The 18,782-nt window shown below is 38.8% G+C and overlaps 1 protein-coding gene across 1 annotated transcript; it reads left to right on the forward strand.

Annotated features, from left to right (window-relative positions):
- Positions 1 to 7,349: 7,349 nt before the first annotated feature.
- LOC311233824 (N-acetylneuraminate-9-phosphate synthase-like) lies at positions 7,350 to 17,935 on the forward strand (the record flags this gene model as incomplete). Its single annotated transcript, XM_084320856.1, has 6 exons — positions 7,350 to 7,561; positions 7,715 to 7,930; positions 8,959 to 9,058; positions 10,109 to 10,263; positions 12,172 to 12,438; positions 17,750 to 17,935. The coding sequence occupies exons 1-6, from the start codon at positions 7,430 to 7,432 to the stop codon at positions 17,933 to 17,935; spliced, it is 1,056 nt and encodes a 351-aa protein (XP_084176982.1). The 5' UTR covers positions 7,350 to 7,429.
- Between the last annotated feature and the right edge of the window lie 847 nt (positions 17,936 to 18,782).

The following is an 18,782-nucleotide window of genomic DNA, read 5'->3' on the forward strand; positions in this document are numbered from 1 at the left end:
AGACTAAAGCAGGGAACCACAATATTTTTCATACGAATTATGCAGAATGTAATATCATAACTGTCTATTACTTTTCTTGCAATTGAGCCAATTTTCCTTAGGTACGGTTTTGAGGTGTGTGTTCAACAGAATGTAGTATCAAAAACACATTCACAAAAAGTATGGGTTACTGAATGCTGAACTGCACTATTATAATCACTAAGCCAGACCTTACCTGTGTCCCTGTATCACTTGTCTCTGCTGCCCTTTGATAAAAAAAAAACGTCCCTATGTCCATTTTTTCTTTTTTTTTACATTTTTATTTGCCAAGGTATGGCGAGTGCCATACCTTGCCATACCAAATGGACGCCCCTGGCGCAGGAGTGTGATAATTAGAGCATGCCTATGGTGCTCTCCATGGTGCTGGAACCTTCGGAGGTTTGGGAGGAGTAATGAAAGTGCAATTTATATTGGCCTACAATTTATGCATTTTCTTGTGTTACAGCCATTTGTTTAGCATTTGTAATTTCAGGATAACACACTTTGTAGGCCTATAACTCATGCTACTCATGTTATTATACATCCTGTATATAACTGTGATATATTAAAATTTTAAATGTTAATTCAAGTTAAAACATTTAAATAAAAGTTATCATTTTAATAATTGTAAAATGTTGTCAGATTATCATTGAATGAAAATGTTTTACTTTGTAGTGTTCTGGAGAGGTTTAGAATCAAGGAAGCCGGTGTGACAATGTATGCACTTCAGTATCACATTACAAGAGAGATCACAGGGTACATCATCATTGACTTTAGGAAAACCACACACTAAAACACCCATGCTCATCAACAATCAACCCATTTCAGCCACAGACACATTCAAATACCTAGGAACAGGATCAGCAATAAACTAAACTGGGACCATCAGACCACTCATCTACTCAAAACAGCCAATCAAAGACTATTTCATCTGAGACAACTCAAGAAATACAAGGTTAGGAAGAACTTAATGGTACAATTCTACACAGCGATAATACAAAACATTATTTCATCATCCATCACTGTATGGTACGGCAACACACTGAAAAAAAAATCTCAGAAAGGCCGCACCCCCTGCCAATTTAAAGTTCCAACGTGCCTGGTTTTGGGTGAAACTGGATGGACTGGCTAGGTCGGCAGAACTCCTGTCCACTATAAAGGTTGGCGGCTAACATCATTCAAGCCCCTTTCACCTGTATCATTTCCTTCAAGCATTTGGCCATCTTTAAATTGCTCTTTTTTATCGCCTTTTTGTATTTTTTTTTTTTTTTTTTTTATATATATATTTTTTAAACAAACATATAAACAAACATGACAACACACGATAAGATATACAAGCATTAATTGTCAGGGCACATCCAATGAGATCACCTTTTGGTTAGTTGTTTTATATAAGATATACCCATAATACCTGTTATCTAAAAAAAAAACCTACACACATATGCTCAGCTCGAACCCCCCCCCTCCCGGACCCCACCTTGAGAAGTACCTCCACTATCCCTCGCACCTAACCAGACACTACCATTATAAGCTAGCTTTTATTCTCTCCACCACTTCTAACCACATTGACATTTTGGATTCATTGAGACCCAGAATTCTTGCTGTAGATATTTCATGGTAAATTACATCGAGATATGTAAGAAACCAAACTTTACGGCACATTTTTTCCGGTTGAAACCAGCGTGATGCGATCAGCTTTTTGGCTACTGTGATACCCGATAAAACCAATCTCTTTAGCTGTGGATTCACTGCAAACTCAAAAACATCATTCAACAGCAATACCGAGGGGTGTACAGGTATATTCCAAGATACGAGTTTTGATATTTGTTGGGTCACATCTTTCCAGAATGCCTTAACTGGTGAGCAGTCCCAATACATGTGCATAAATGTCCCTTCGTCCCCATTTGTACATTGGGTGCATTTGGAATCTTGTTTGAGCCCCATTCGGCACAGTCTTATAGGAGTCAAGTATGTCCTGTGAATATAGTTAAGATTGATTTGTTGATGATCCGGGTTCCTTGATGTAAGTCGGACATTTGCCCAGGCTCCTTGCCAATCAAAGTCATTTTCCAGGTCTGGTATATCCCTCCTCCAGACAGAGTCAAGTTGGAGGGTTTCATACGAGGACGTTAGTAATTGATGATAAAATTCTGAAACAAAACCTCTCGATGTCTCTCTTGAGTAGAAGAATTTGTGGTATCTGTGGTGTTCAATTGGTCTGTCTAATGGAACACCGTGAGACTTCAAACATAGCTCTAACTGTTTGTGAAAAAGCCATGTGGACTTGGTGAGATAAAAATTTTTGCGTATTTCTTTATCACTACAAAAACCCTGTTTGTTAAAAACATCCCCTAATGAGTGTATGCCTTGCTCTTCCCATATAGGGAATCTTATAGGTCGTTTCCCAATTAAGAGAGCATTGTTATTGAATAAGCGAGTATGATTGTGCCATTCTTGTGGGTTAGGATTTTTTTTTTGTGATTCACGCCATATCCGGATCGCATGAGTAATTATGGGGCCAAATTTTCGTTCACAGTGCTTGATTGGTAGTTTAGTGTATGCTATGTCCTTCAGTCTATGTGGGGCTACTATGTTTTCTTCTATTTTTCTCCAAGATGCTAATGCTTGGGAGTCAAACCATGTTGTCAATGGACTTAATGAGTACGCCTTAAAATATAGGAAAAAATCTGGAAATGCCATGCCACCATCTGCTTTATTTCTCTGTGCGGTGGATCTTTTTATACGTGGTGGTTTGTTATTCCAAATAAATTTGTATGTGGAGGAGTGTAATCTTTTCCAGTAACCCTCTGGAGGGGGTAACGGTAGCATTGAACAGAAGAAGTTGATTTTAGGTAGTACATCCATCTTAACTATTGATATCCGTGCTTGTACTGTGTTCTTAAGTTTTGCCCATCTATCAAGGTCGTCTTTGATTTTGTTTTGGATTTTTGTGTAGTTGTGCTTCACCGTTTGTCTTATGGTAGGGAATATTTCCACTCCCAAGCATCTGAAATGTTTTACCATCGGTATCTGTCCTGGGAGGGTTGTATCTTTTTTTGCAGGGGTGTTAAGTGGAAGGAAAGCCGACTTCGGCCAATTTATCTTAAATCCCGATAAATCACCAAAGTCCTCAATCAACTTGAGCAGATGAGGCAATGTGGTGTTGGGGTTTTTCATGAACAATATTACATCGTCCGCATATAAACAAATTTTTTGTTGTGTGCCCTTGATTACGATAGGTTCTATGGATTGGGATTGTCTTATATATTGTGCTAAAGGCTCTAATGATAGATTGAACAGTCCGGGACTAAGAGGACAACCCTGTCTGGCAGAGCGTGATACCGGAAATATTTCAGAGATGATTGTGCCTGTTGTAATCATGGCCGATGGGTCTTTGTATAATACTTTAATCATATCGATGAATCCTTTTCCTAACCCCATCCTTTCTAGCACTGCCCACAGATACGACCATTCCAGCCTGTCAAAGGCCTTCATAGCATCCAGGGACAGCATCGCCTTAGGTATGGTGTCCTCCTTGTCGGCATCAAGTACGTGCAGTATACGTCTTATGTTCTCAGTGATCAGGCGGCCTCCTATGAAGCCAGTTTGGTCCGGGTGAACTAAAGACGTCATATGCTTTTGTAATCTGATGGCTAATACCTTAGAGTACAGTTTGATATCTGTTCCGAGGAGGCTTACAGGTCTATAACTACCGCACTCGTTGGGGTCTTTGTCTTTTTTAAGGAGGACTGTTATGAGTGCAATATTGTCAATTTTATGGAAGTTCCCCTCCTTGACTGAGTATAAGATCATATTTAGTAATAAGGGGCCAATTATGTCCCAACAAGAAAGGTACATTTCTGATGGGAAACCGTCTCTTCCTGGAGCCTTACCACTTTTCATTGCGGTTATGGCCTTCTTGAGTTCCTCTAGTGTGATCGGTATTTCTAACTGTTTAGCGTCATCCTCTGAAAGTTTAGGGAGAATAATTTGATTAAGAAATGTGTCCATTTTGTTTTGATCGAAGGTCATTTCTGATTTATATAAATCGGAGTAGAATACTTTGAATGTATCGTTTATTTTTACAGGATCTGTTACAAGTACTTGTTGTGCTCTAATGGTAGTTATATCTGCAAATGTTGCATTAATTCTTAATCGCATGGCTAATAGGTGGCTGGGTTTGGAACCATGGGAGTACTGCTGTTGTCTTGTGCTGCGTATTTGTATTTCCGATTGTTGTCTGTATATGGCATTGATCTCTATTTTTAGTACGTTAACTTGATTTTCTAGTCGAGTTGAGTTGTTGTATTTCAGAGAATTAAATAACGTTGAGTAAAGCGTTTCCAGCTCCTCCAGTTTTGTGCTTTGATTCTTGCGCATTTTGGAGGAAAAGCTATCCGTGAAGTCTTTGATCATTCCCTTTACCGACATCCATATTATTCTGGGGTCTTGCACCGAGTTTGCATTCTCCCGTTGGAATACTATAAGAGCTTCTTTGAGTTGTGTAATGAATTCCTTGTTGTTAAGCAGCAACGAGTTAAATCGCCATCTTGGGGCTCGGGAGGATAGTATACCAAATGTACCTTTAAGGAGTAAATAACAGTGATCTGATAGTGCGTTGGGTATCATTTCCACTTCATAATTATCAAATAGTCTCTGTGATGCAAAGACATAATCTATTCTGGATAGTGTCTTATGTCTCGCAGATCGACAAGAGTACTTCCGGGTCGTGGGATTAAGTAACCGCCATAAGTCCTTTACACCTGTAATCTTTGACCAATCCTTTAATGCCTTCGATGAATTCTTTTGTTCGCTGGAAAAGGCGAGGTAAGATTTGTCTATCCTTGGGTTCCAGATGGCATTAAAATCCGCTCCTATTATAAATGAGTAATCGGGAATGTCTAACATTGCATTGGTTAGTGTAGTGAAGAAATCTTCTTCGTACAAATTTGGGGCGTATACCGCTATCAACGCTATTTTCCTGTTCTTATGTTCAATCTTAGCTATAGTTATCCGACCTTCTACATCAGACCATACTCCCTTTAGTACAATATTCAACTTACGTTTAACGACTATTGCTACACCCCGAGTTCTCGTACCAATAGAGGAGTGACTGATATTATGGTATATGTTGTCCGCTAATTTACCTATGTCTTTCCCTAGAATGTGTGTTTCGCTTAGCAGAGCAATGTCCACATGTTCTTTTTTCATCAGTGTGAGCACGCTTTTTCGTTTGAGTTGGTTATTTATTCCCCCGGTGTTCCATATCATTATATTCAAACTAGCCATAGTCTATACATGTTGCATTGTAATTTTTGGTAATGCTTCTAGAGTGCGAGGCAATAATAGATATACATCCCACTAGTGAGGTCCCGTTGAGAGCCGAGCTTAAAAACATACATATATACAAATAAAAATCCCCTACCCTTCCCTCCCACCGAGAGTCGTACAGGATTGTGTTCCATGAACACAACCTTTGCGTATGACTCTCTCCCTTGCACCACCGGATATCCCAGAATGATCCAATTATCCTTAACATTCCTATGTATACCATAGGATCTAACACTCTAAATTCTACCATAAGTAGAATGTCGACTGTGGCTTGGCCACTTACCCGTAAAAAATAAATAAATAAAAATTTAAATGAGATAAACTAAAAATAAAGACCAAAAATAAGCTTCAATTGTCATGCCTTAATCACTTACATTTTATATGAACTTGTAATTTATAGTAATTTATAGTAACCCATGAATAATATGAAGGTATTGAACTGAAGAGAGAGCCTCAATAAATCAGAGAGAGCGGATGAGAAAAAAAAAAAAAAAAAAAAAAAACAAGTAAAAGGAAGAGAACATTAACTTAGATCTTAAAAGAGCATTGCTATGCTTAAACATCTAAAGTATTAATTGGAGAAGTAGTGAAATTATTTCCCATTAATAAAAAACTATTTTTAAATACGTATATGCAGCATTTCCCCCGACCGGGGTGGGCGATGATCGTTGTGTAGAGTGATCTTTCAGCCGGCCGGCTATGATGGCTCTGTGGTTCTGCATCTAGATAGCTGTTGATTATTCCCCCGAGGGGCTTCTGGTAGAATGAATGACCACGTATTGCTGATATTCCAGAATGCTCCATATATCAAAGAATGCTTCGATGTTCTAGATTATTCCAATATGTCATTTTTACATTGTCTGAATGTTCCAGTATGTTCTGGAGTGTTCCAATCTTAAATCCAATATGTCCGCAATAATATAAACACGTCGGGGAAAGCATTAAAAAACTCTGAGCACGTAGGTCTCTCTGTCCCAAATCCTCGGTTATTAAAGGTTGTACTATATGGTGACCTTGCATAACTGAAATTTAAAAGGCCATTTATACACTATTCTGCTCCTGTTCAGACAGGAATTTGGCTGCATCTTCAGGCGAGTTGAGGAGAACCTTTGCTCCTTGTTTGTCGACGACGCGAAGTATTGCAGGGTATATTAGTAGGGGTCTGTATTTCCCCAGGTATAGTTGAGACATCACCGTCTTGAACTTGGCACGCAGTTCCACTACCTCACGACAATAATCTTCAAAGCAGTGTATTGGTACCTCCATGTATTTCAGATTGCCTTTCATCCTGCGAGTTTCACGCATAATCATTTCTTTTATTCTGACTTGGCGCAGTATAACTAATATCACTCTGGGCTTAGCGTTATTGCCAATGGAGCGGGGACCCAATCTGAAGCACTCATCCACCTCCGGTATTTTAGGAAGGATTCCTGTTCCCAAGATTTTCTGTAATTCTGTGGCAAACTCTTCAGGGTTTTCACATCTCACTGATTCGTCCAGACCGACAATACGAATATTCAGCCTGCGTTTTTGATATTCCATCTCGAATATTTTGGCTTTCTGTTCTTTATTGATTCGCGTGAGCTCCAACGTTATTTCGCTGAGCTCCGTCTTGATTTCATTGTAGTTCCCCTTCATCTCAGCAGTTAGGTTAACTGTGTTAGCCTCTACTTCCTTGTAGATGTGAGTGAAATTGATTCCGTGGGCTTCCACTACTTTCTCCAGAGCCTCGGTGCGTTTATTCTGTGCGTCGGCGTCCGCTCTCAGCGCATCAATTTTGCCTTCAATAGATTCTTTAATAGCATCTACTTTTTGAGTTATTATCTTCTCCGACAGTTGTGATTGGTGGATCATTTCCTTCATTATTGTCTTCCCCATTTCCTCCATTTTCCGGATGATATGTTCGGTATCTGCGGAGGTGTTTGATGGGGATGAACTTGAAGCGGCCTCTGTCAAGTCAATATTTTCTGCTGTCCGCTGTACGAATCCTGTATCGCCTTTTTGGTAGATTCTAGACTCGTAATATTCTTGCTATTTACTTTCTGTATCATCACTTATTCATTCACCACATTACACCAAAATGCCTCTGCAGTTTGAACTGTGTCCTGGTAGAATGATCGGGGGCTCCAACCCATGCTTCGTCATTGCTGAAATTGGACAAAATCATCAGGGTGACATCGAGATTGCTAAGAAAATGATCAAGATGGCAAAGGTAGTATATAGATGAATTTATTCCATGTATGTAATATATTGTAAATATTATGTTTGGGCTGATATCAACATGAATTCAGTCATTGTCACTCTACCCCTTGACTCTTGTCTTTCTCCACTGCTCTAACGTTTCTCATCTACTCGCCTCACACAGGACTGTGGAGCTGATTGTGCCAAATTTCAGAAAAGTGAACTGGAGTGCAAGTTCAACAAGCGCGCTTTGGAGCGGCCCTACAACTCCAGACACTCCTGGGGGAAGACCTATGGGGAACACAAGCGTTATTTAGAGTTCAGCCACCAGCAGTACAGAGAGCTGCAGAAATACGCCCACGAGATAGGGATTTTCTTCACGGCTTCAGGAATGGATGAGGTAAATTAATCACTTGATTGGTTCAAAAGTATAGATCCTTTTCAAAAATGTCATTTTAACTCATCTTTGAATTTGAGGTGGGAATACTTGAGCATTTAAAATACTTTATGTAAAATAAATATTTCCTTTCATTATTTAGACAGGCATGCTGTCTAGTCTAAAATCTAATTTTTTCACCAAGAAGTTTAAATAATTTGTCAATACTGCATGTCAATTAGTTATCCTCGATAGCACACTGTCATTCAAATCCCACATAAATAACATCACACGGTCCGCTTACTTCCACCTATGCAACATTAATCGTCTCCGTCCCTCACTTACACCCACCAGCACCGCTATTCTTGTTCACGCCCTGGTCACATCCCGTCTGGATTACTGTAACTCCCTCCTCATTGGTCTCCCACACAAGTACCTCTATAAACTCCAACTGGTCCAAAACTCAGCCGCCCGAATTATCACCAGAACTCCCTCCACCAACCACATCACTCCTGTTCTCCACCAACTTCTCTGGCTGCCTGTCAAGTCACGCACTGACTACAAAGTATTACTACTCACTTTCAAGGCCCTCCATAACCTAGCCCTTCCTTATCTCACGGAATTTATCCAGTCCTACACTCCCTCTCGGTCACTCAGATCCTCCTCTTCCTTCCAACTTGTCACTCCCCCTTCCTGTCTGACTACCATGGGATCCAGAGCCTTCTCCCGCTGTGCCCCCCGCCTCTGGAATTCCCTACCACAAGAAATCCGTGAAATAGATAACCTCCCCACCTTTGTTTCCCGTCTCAAAACACCTCTGTTCATTCTGGCATACTCACTTTCATTTAAAGTTTATTACAACTGCTTCCCTATGTAACTATGTAACTCTGTAATACTGTGTTTTTACTGTGAAATTGTATTTGTTTTTAACCCTGTACGGTGACCTTGGGTGCTCAGAAAGGCGCCTTTAAATAAAATGCATTATTATTATTATTATTATTATTTTATATGAATGTTCATATTATTTCTATATTTAAATTTTTTTCCCATAGATGGCCGTGGAGTTCCTTCATGAGTTGAATGTGCCTTTTTTCAAAGTGGCTTCCTGCGATGCAAACAACTTTCCCTATCTGGACAAAACTGCTAAGAAAGGTCTGACCTAATCTATTGATAATTATTATTGTAGCGTGATGAGGTGTGGCTTTCTTATGCTCAGCGTGTCTGATGCCCCTGACAGGTGTACACTTCCCCACAGGCATGGGAAAGTGGGAAGCTGGTGTAACCGGTCTTATTTGACATGCCCTGAGTGGGAGTTGAACCCCGGTCTCCCGCGCCGCGGGCGACATTGCAGACCACTATACCAAGAGGTGAACTCACCTCTTGGTAATGGGTCTGGATGCCTCTGGGGAGTGAGTTTACTTGCAGTACCGCTTAACGTCCACAGCCACTTCACTATACATTATGATGAATTGAAAATGGGGGACCCTGATGTAAACAAGACGAAAGTCTTTCTCTGGTCTGTATCCCCTTAACAATTGTATGTATTGAGCTGTACTGTACTCTACCCATTCTGCAATCTGTTAATAAAGTTTTCAATCAATCAATCAATCACAGTCCATCGTGACTGTGGATAGACATGCGGTACCTCCGTTACACTGGGGGATAAGGTACTAAGATAAGATAAGATGTTCCTTTATTGATCCCCTTCGGGCGTCATATCAGCATGGGGGAGGAGGTAGGGGAGGTACTGGTATGGGCATGGTAATAGTACAAAGACATAAATATAGAATTCGATCTGAATATAAAATATGAGAAAAATAAACAGTGTAAACAATATGATTAACTCTGAATATAAAAAGGGTAATGCATTAAGGTTTTCAAATGAATCCAAAAAAGAAAAATACGTTAATAGTTAGTATACGTTAATATTGACAGTCCTACTTACAACATAACTACTCTCTTCACCCACATCTTGGAGTTGAAAGTTATTATTCAGGCTAATCTGGTAAAACGTCAGCTTCAAGCCTCTTACTTTCTAGCCTACAATATTCTATAAAAATATTGCAGTGACGTGGAAGCCATTAGTGGTTCATCCAGTAAACTTGAAGACCACTTTACCTCAATTATTTGGCCCATTATTTTATGGCCCATATATGGGTAGTGGCTGAGTCTTTGGCAAACCCTGTCTTACTGTATCTGCAGGCCGTCCCATGGTGGTGTCCAGCGGGATGCAGTCGATGGAGACCATGCGTCGGGTTTACAAGACGGTGAAGCAGCACAACCAAAACTTCACCATCCTGCAGTGTACCAGCACCTACCCGCTGGAACCTGAACATGTCAACCTCAAAGTTATTGCGGTGAGTAGAATATAGAATACAATACAATAGAATTGAATAGAATTTAAAGACTAATAAACTGGGCAGTTACTCTGAATGTGTTGTTACTCTCCGACAGAAATGTATTCATTCATTGGAATGAAAGAATCCGTTACCGATGCGTTGTTGCATTTCAGCTGTCTCATATGTTGAAATTATCCTACTTTTGCGTTGAAATGCAAAAGCTAAACCAGATTGTTTTCAAGCATCCTTGACATCCAAGGACAACGATGCATAAGTCATTGCGCCTTTTTCGTTCCTATCCTTGACAAAATAAATAAATAAAGTTTCTATCTATCTATCTATCTATCTATCTATCTATCTATCTATCTATCTATCTATCTATCTATCTATCTATCTATCTATCTATCTATCTATCTATCTATCTATCTATCTATCTATCTATCTATCTATCTATCTATCTATCTATCTATCTATCTATCTATCTATCTATCTATCTATCTATCTATCTATCTATCTATCTATCTATCTATCTATCTATCTATCTATCTATCTATCTATCTATCTATCTATCTATCTATCTATCTATCTATCTATCTATCTATCTATCTATCTATCTATCTATCTATCTATCTATCTATCTATCTATCTATCTATCTATCTATCTATCTATCTATCTATCTATCTATCTATCTATCTATCTATCTATCTATCTATCTATCTATCTATCTATCTATCTATCTATCTATCTATCTATCTATCTATCTATCTATCTATCTATCTATCTATCTATCTATCTATCTATCTATCTATCTATCTATCTATCTATCTATCTATCTATCTATCTATCTATCTATCTATCTATCTATCTATCTATCTATCTATCTATCTATCTATCTATCTATCTATCTATCTATCTATCTATCTATCTATCTATCTATCTATCTATCTATCTATCTATCTATCTATCTATCTATCTATCTATCTATCTATCTATCTATCTATCTATCTATCTATCTATCTATCTATCTATCTATCTATCTATCTATCTATCTATCTATCTATCTATCTATCTATCTATCTATCTATCTATCTATCTATCTATCTATCTATCTATCTATCTATCTATCTATCTATCTATCTATCTATCTATCTATCTATCTATCTATCTATCTATCTATCTATCTATCTATCTATCTATCTATCTATCTATCTATCTATCTATCTATCTATCTATCTATCTATCTATCTATCTATCTATCTATCTATCTATCTATCTATCTATCTATCTATCTATCTATCTATCTATCTATCTATCTATCTATCTATCTATCTATCTATCTATCTATCTATCTATCTATCTATCTATCTATCTATCTATCTATCTATCTATCTATCTATCTATCTATCTATCTATCTATCTATCTATCTATCTATCTATCTATCTATCTATCTATCTATCTATCTATCTATCTATCTATCTATCTTATGTTGAGTTTTCAGGGATAATACCCCAAATCTAAAAACAAAATTTTAATTCAAGAATAACAGCACATTTGGTTTATAACCATGTCCTGACCTGTTTTGTGGTGATCATTGTTTGTCATTGTCATGTTTGAGACGTAAGTTGCCTTGTGTTTTGATGAGCCTTGTATCTGTTTCTCATTGAATTCTTTTTGGAAACCATTCTGTTTATTGCATATTTTGACCAGTGAAAAATAAAAGGAAACACTGTCTACAACTTCTGTGCTCCTATAATTCAACCACTTGGCCAATCCTTCCAGTGATGGGCAGTAAGGTTGTTACATGATATTCCTCATGGAATGCAAAAAAAATAACAATATCATATATATAATGTTCAAATTATGTTATTTCTAATTCCCATTCAATAGTGACCGAAATGTGACTCTTTTTGCCCTCCTTCTACAGGAATACCATAAGGAATTCCCTGACATTCCCATCGGATATTCCGGACATGAGCGGGGAATCTACATCACTGTGGCTGCTGTGGCGATGGGGGCAAAGGTTGTAGAACGCCATGTGACCTTGGACAAGTCTTGGAAGGGAAATGACCACGAGGCATCCCTGGAGCCCTCAGAGCTGGCAGAGCTGGTGCGAGCCATCAGACTGGTGGAGAGGGCCTTTGGAGCCCCTACCAAATTCATGCTACCCTGTGAGAAGACTTGCCATGATAAGGTTGGTTCAGCTTCAAGGCCACTTTTTAGTCAGTTACATTTCAAGTAGTTTATGTTTACATTTAGTCACATTGAGGATGTCCAACACAAACGGTCTGAGGAACGCACGCAGTATTGTCAAGGACACCTCTCACCCCAATCACTGACTGTAGGCCGAGTAGCAGTGCATGGAACTTAAGTAAGGTATATAATCTTGAAATAACCAATAGAAATGCTAGACATTACATTTACATTTACATTTAGTCATTTAGCTGACACTTTTATCCAAAGCGACTTACAAGTTCTGTACGACAAGTCATCAAGAAGGGCACAACTCTATAACAATGTTCATCAAAGTAGCTGAAATGGTCAAGTGGGCTGGGAGAACCAATAGAAAATTCCTATTGTTTCGCAATAGTTTAGTGTGCTCTGCAGATCGGGCCGTCAGACAGACTTGCGCTGGTTGTGCAATGGAGGATATAGGGAGGCACTTGTCCCTGGTTTTATAATAAAATGGCAAAAAGACAAAGAGGTATAAATTGGAACTTGTTATGGATGTTGAGGATAGAGCTATATGATGGAGGTTTCTTTGTGTGGGGAATAAATTACCGGGAGATACTGGTCCAAATATGAAGGCAACACCAAAATGTATGTATTTTCACATTGTCTGCTAAAAAAGCCCAGAACAATATCCAAATAAATGACTGTCACTGAGGAAAAAGTGTATTTGCACCAGATTTCACATGGAGGTTCAAAACACCTAAATATAACTTACATTCTTTTTTAAAGATTCCTGGTAAATTGTATTTAATTGTATTAAAGGTCCCATGTCTTGCTATTCCTTGCATTATTTGGGCAACTTTACACAATTCTTGTGAGTCTATGGAACACATCTGTAAGGTTTCTTTAAAAAAATGCATTGTTTTATATTTCTAATCAAGTACTCAAAAACAGCATTTTTCTATTTCAAGATTTCAAGCTGTTCTGGCCTGGCTCCGCCCAGCCTCGGAATGTGATTTGAGTGACAGACCCTCACCTGTAGCTCCGCCCAGACTACTCTACTAACGTCAAAGTGAACCTAATACACAATCAAATATGGCTCAAGCATAGGTTTTCGAATACAATACAATCCACAAAGGGATGACACCGAAGCAGGTACCCATGCCATACCATTTTGGGTATAGAGAAAAATGACAGGAAGAAAGAATAAAATTGCTCTCTCACTCAGTCTAACTCACACACACACACACACACACACACACACACACACACACACACACACACACACACACACACACACACACACACACACACACACACACACACACACACACACATACACATACACACACACACACACACACACACACACACACACACACACACACACACACACACACACACACACAGTGCTTGTACTAACGTTAGATTTTCTTGGCGCAATAAACAGAGCTAAGATAACCCCCCCCAAACACACACAAGGAACATAATCATTCATTCGCAATACACACAAGTAGGTCTACATATATACAATGAAGCACAGAGCTACGATAACGTTAGCTAAGCTAGCTTGCTCTCTCACTCCGTCTAACATACACACACACACACACACACACACACACACACATACACACACACACACACACACACACACACACACACACACACACACACACACACACACACACACACACACATGCACACACTGTGCTTGCACTAACGTTAGACTGTCTTGGCGCACACACACACGGAAGAGTACCGTAATACACAAACTGATGAATGAACGAGGTCCTACTGCTAATTAACTAATTACGACGTACTGTATGTACTTACTGATTCGATGCTTTCTTTCTGTCTCAAAGACTTGGTACAGGCTAGCTCCCTTCTTCTTTAGCAACAGCCAGGAAATCACGGCAGCATAAAGTCCCTCATCTTTGCAAAAATCCAAAAACTAACTTGGCCTATTGCTTGTGGAGCACGACATCATTAGGAAAAGTGTGCAAAGACATATTAGCAGCTTGGCAGCCAGGAACAGCACATTTCTTGCCCGTGTTGCTCATACTTTTTAGGTTAGGCTAACTCACTGCACTTCCCTTGTGGTCTCTGGTGTCTGCACTAAATAATGGTTGATTGTGGGCGGTGGAGGTGACTACAACCAGGGGCGGTGATATGCAAATAAGTGCCTTATTCACGTCAGCAAAAGAGTGAAATCAGAATGGCTTAGTTGAGTGAGGGAAGATCTCGTGAACTCGAGACTAGACTGATGAGTCAATATGATAATTAGAGACACAGACCACATTGATATAATCAATACTTTATTATTAATTTTTTTATTATATTTGTAATATATTTGTATATATATATAATTTTCTTTACATTGTTATTGCTTTATATTTATTTTTCTAAATACAACTGTTCATTCATTCATTCAAAAGTAGTGTTTGAAAGGTAATTTATGATTTTTAAATACTTGAGCTGCAAACATTTCACCTGCTTAGTTCAATCTAATTGTTTGTAACCAAGAGGAACAAATATCGCTTTTGTGCATATATCACTAGTTTATCAGTTTTTTAATATGCATGTGGGGCTTGTTGTGTCATTGCCCGTGTTGTCAGTAATAACGATCTTTAAATACTTGACCTACACCTGCTTAGTTCATACAATCTAATTGTAACTAAGATTTGCTGCAGGAAAAAAAACACTTTTGTGCATATCACTAGATATATCAGCTTAATATGCATTCCATGTTCACATTTCCTGGTTGAAGGCAGATGATATGGCGAAATGGACGTTAAATGTCACGTTTAAATGTCTGATTAAATACTTAGGCTACAAACGTAGGTATCATCAGAAAATAGTACTACTCGACCACAGGAAGAAAGAAAAAAGGTACATAATATACGTTATAGCCATACGTAATATATTTACTTATTGTACAAGTAATCTTTACATTTTGTATCAGCGGAAACATGTGCGACCAGGAGTCGAACTAACAATGATTGTGTGGTCGCAGATGAGTGCTCTCACCACTAGACTAAGCCACCCATGCACTTACCTTGATACAAACAGCAATCCTATGATGATGATTTGTTTTAAGTTATGGTTTAGATAGAAAGTTAGGGTTATTATGATTAGTTTAAGGCATCGGCGTATTTAGACCACTATCAGTAGGGCACGTGCCCTACTGATGATCATCTGTGCCCCACTGATTAAAAAAGATTTTTTTTTTTTTTTTTACAAATGATTTTTATTTCCCCTTTTTTAACATGATCAAATGATCATTTAACACGATCAAATAATTATTATAATATTTTTTACTTCACTTTGAAATATTATAGTGAAATATTTTGCAATGTTGTCGCATTTATCTTGTTGAAATCCTCCAACAGGCTCTTTTTTGTAAGTTGACTGGTTTTCACACCAATAATACAGTGCAATAATAGAATAGTAGAATAGATAGTAAAATTATGCAATAGAATGGCCAGAGTAAAATAGTGCTACAGTACAATCAACAGCGGGGTGTATTAGAAGGCTATGGTGAAGAGGTACGTTTTTAGCTTATTTCTGAAAATATTAAGAGATCTTGCTTCCCTAATGTCCATAGGTAGTGTGTTCCATAACTTTGGTGCATAGTTACCAAAGGCTGCATCCCCGATTTTCTTTAGACTGTGGCTTGGAACCTTCAATAGTAGATGATCGCAATGTTTATACTTTGTATATAAGGAGGAGGACCTTGAAATCAATTCTAAATGTTACCGGAAGCCAGTGTAGGTTATTTACTTGTAACTTTGGGTTTGATCCAAGGAGTAAGTTGCCCCATATTGCGCTGTAACATTTCTCTTTTTGTTATAGGACCGACTAGTAGGATTTCAGTTTTGCCCTCATTTAATTTTAGGAAGTTGTTCGTCATCCATTTGTTTATTGCTAAGAGACAGGCGGAAATGGAGTTTATAGCTGTGTGATAATTTGGTTCAGCGGAGATGTACAATTGTGTGTAATCTGCGTAACTATGGAAACATACATTGTGCTTTCTAATGATGTCTCCTCAATGTTCAATGCAATGTTCAATGCAAGTAAAGCACTTTAAACTTTAAGTATGACTAAATGCTTTCTTGACTATATTTGGGGCAGCGGTGGCCTAATGGTTAGAGAAGCGGGTTTGTGACCGGAAGGTCGCCGGTTCGATCCCCAGGACCGGCAGGAAAAATCTGCCGCTGAAGTGCTCTTGAGCAAGGCACTTAACCCCCAACTGCTCCAGTGGAGTTGCTCAGTGGCCAATGGTGTCAGACTGTGGTTGTACTGGGCAGCTCCCAGGTATGAATGGAACTGTGTGAATGTGAAGCAGGGCGTAGCTGAAAAAGAGCATCTGTGCTCAGCGAACCTACCCTGGGTAAATAAAGGTTAAACAAACAATAGTAACTGTTCCAAAATGCATAGATTTCTATGTATTTTAGGGGTTTGGGGGGCTAGCTCTTTTTAATATAAATGTCAGATTGTTTTATTTATTTCATAGATTTCTATGCATTTCAGGAGTTTGGGGGGCTGGCTCCCCCAAATAATTAAATAACATAACCCTAACCTAACCCTAAAACCGAAATAAAGTTTAAAAAAAATAGTTACAAAATCCACCCATTTTCGCCCACAAACCGGCCAAAACCGGCCAAATTTTTCTCGCGGTCGCGCAACGAGCTCCCGCTTCATAGTTTTTGGTGCCCTTCTGTGCCCTACTGAAGTGCTGGGTCTAGATACGCCCCTGGTTTAAGGTAACAGTGTGGTTAAGGCTAGGGTTAGGGTTTGGGCTAGGCTATCAGAAAAGTGTCTTGGTAGGGCGGCTAATTGGCGCAGTGGGCAAGGCACTCGCCACTAACGCAGGAGATGCTGGGTTCGAGCCCAGCTCTCTGCGTTGCTACCAGCTTGGCTGGTCGTTCATACTAACACAATTGGCAGTGTTAGGGGTGGGAAAGCTGGTGGGTGGGGATTGGACGTTGTGGTGCTTGCCTTTGCACTCAATGTGGGAAAATGTTATTAATGCATAGCCTTTAATGCTGCGAATGGTGCCTGCAAGCACCACCCCCCAAAATTCCTGGACTTCGGAAAAGTCCTACACACACAGAGTTTGAGGGGTAAAATAATCTCCCAGGACTTCAGTTTATACCCTGGTCCTAAAAATGTCCCTACTGTAGTTCCAGGGGGAAGTTCCTGCGATGCAAACATTCTTTCTAGCAAGTCAAAAAAGTCAGCGTCAAATTATTTTGTTTGAATTTGTTCTTAATGTCTGGAATTTGTCCGTCTCCCCCCCCCCCCCCCCCCCCCCCCCCTCTTCAATTCTTCAGCTGGGCAAGTCGGTGGTGGCTAAGATGGCCATCACTAAGGATTCGGCGCTGACCTGGGACATGCTTGCTGTGAAGGTGGCCGAGCCGAATGGCATCGCTCCAGAGGACATGGAGAAGATGATCGGCAAAATGATCAAAGTGGACGTGGAGGAAGACGACAGTATCGAAGCTGACATGATCGAATAACCGAGACAACAAGAACACGGGGGATAGAGAGAGAGAGAGAGAGATACAAAACACACACACACACACACACACACACACACACACACACACACACACACACACACACACACACAACACACACACACACACACTGAGAAACAAACTAGAACTAGACAACTAGAACTAAACAAAGGAATGCCAGACAGAGATAAAACAGACAATTTTTTATTAATTTTTTTATGAAGAATTGCAAACAAATGTCCAATTCTTTTTATTTACAGACTATAATGTGAATTGTGTAATGATTACCATCTACAACCATTGTTTTGTTTTGTGAAATTATGAATTATGATAGATGACATTTAGTCTATAATTTCACATTCACACAGCTTTGCACTAAAACAATCTAATCTTTTTATTTATTTTTACTGATTACTGTCATATTATACATGTAATAATCCCCAACTCACCATATACAGTAGCTGGATTTATTCTGTTTCTGAAATGTTTTTCGTGTATAATAAAAAGTTTCAAAAAATAAATAATAATAATGATTATAGTTTTATTTGAGTGAAACATGTCTAAACATCTAAATATATATATCTTGTAGGAATGTAACAAATCATCAGCCTAAAAAGTTTAATTGGTGCATACTGCTTATGACCGCAAGTGGGCGTTTCTTTATAAAAAAAAAAATATATATATACATAAGTAGCTTACTGACAAAAATGTAGTTGCATTTTCAAACTTTATTTAACTTTAACTTTATCTTAAATAGTTCCATTTAAATTTCAATATTGTAAGTCAGAAATGTAAGGAAAATGCAGTACCTGTCTCATTTATGTGCATTGTGGAGATGTTATAATGC

The sequence above is a fragment of the Notolepis coatsorum genome (genome assembly GCF_963971535.1).
Source record: "Notolepis coatsorum genome assembly, chromosome: 8".
Taxonomy (NCBI): Eukaryota; Metazoa; Chordata; class Actinopteri; order Aulopiformes; family Paralepididae; genus Notolepis; species Notolepis coatsorum.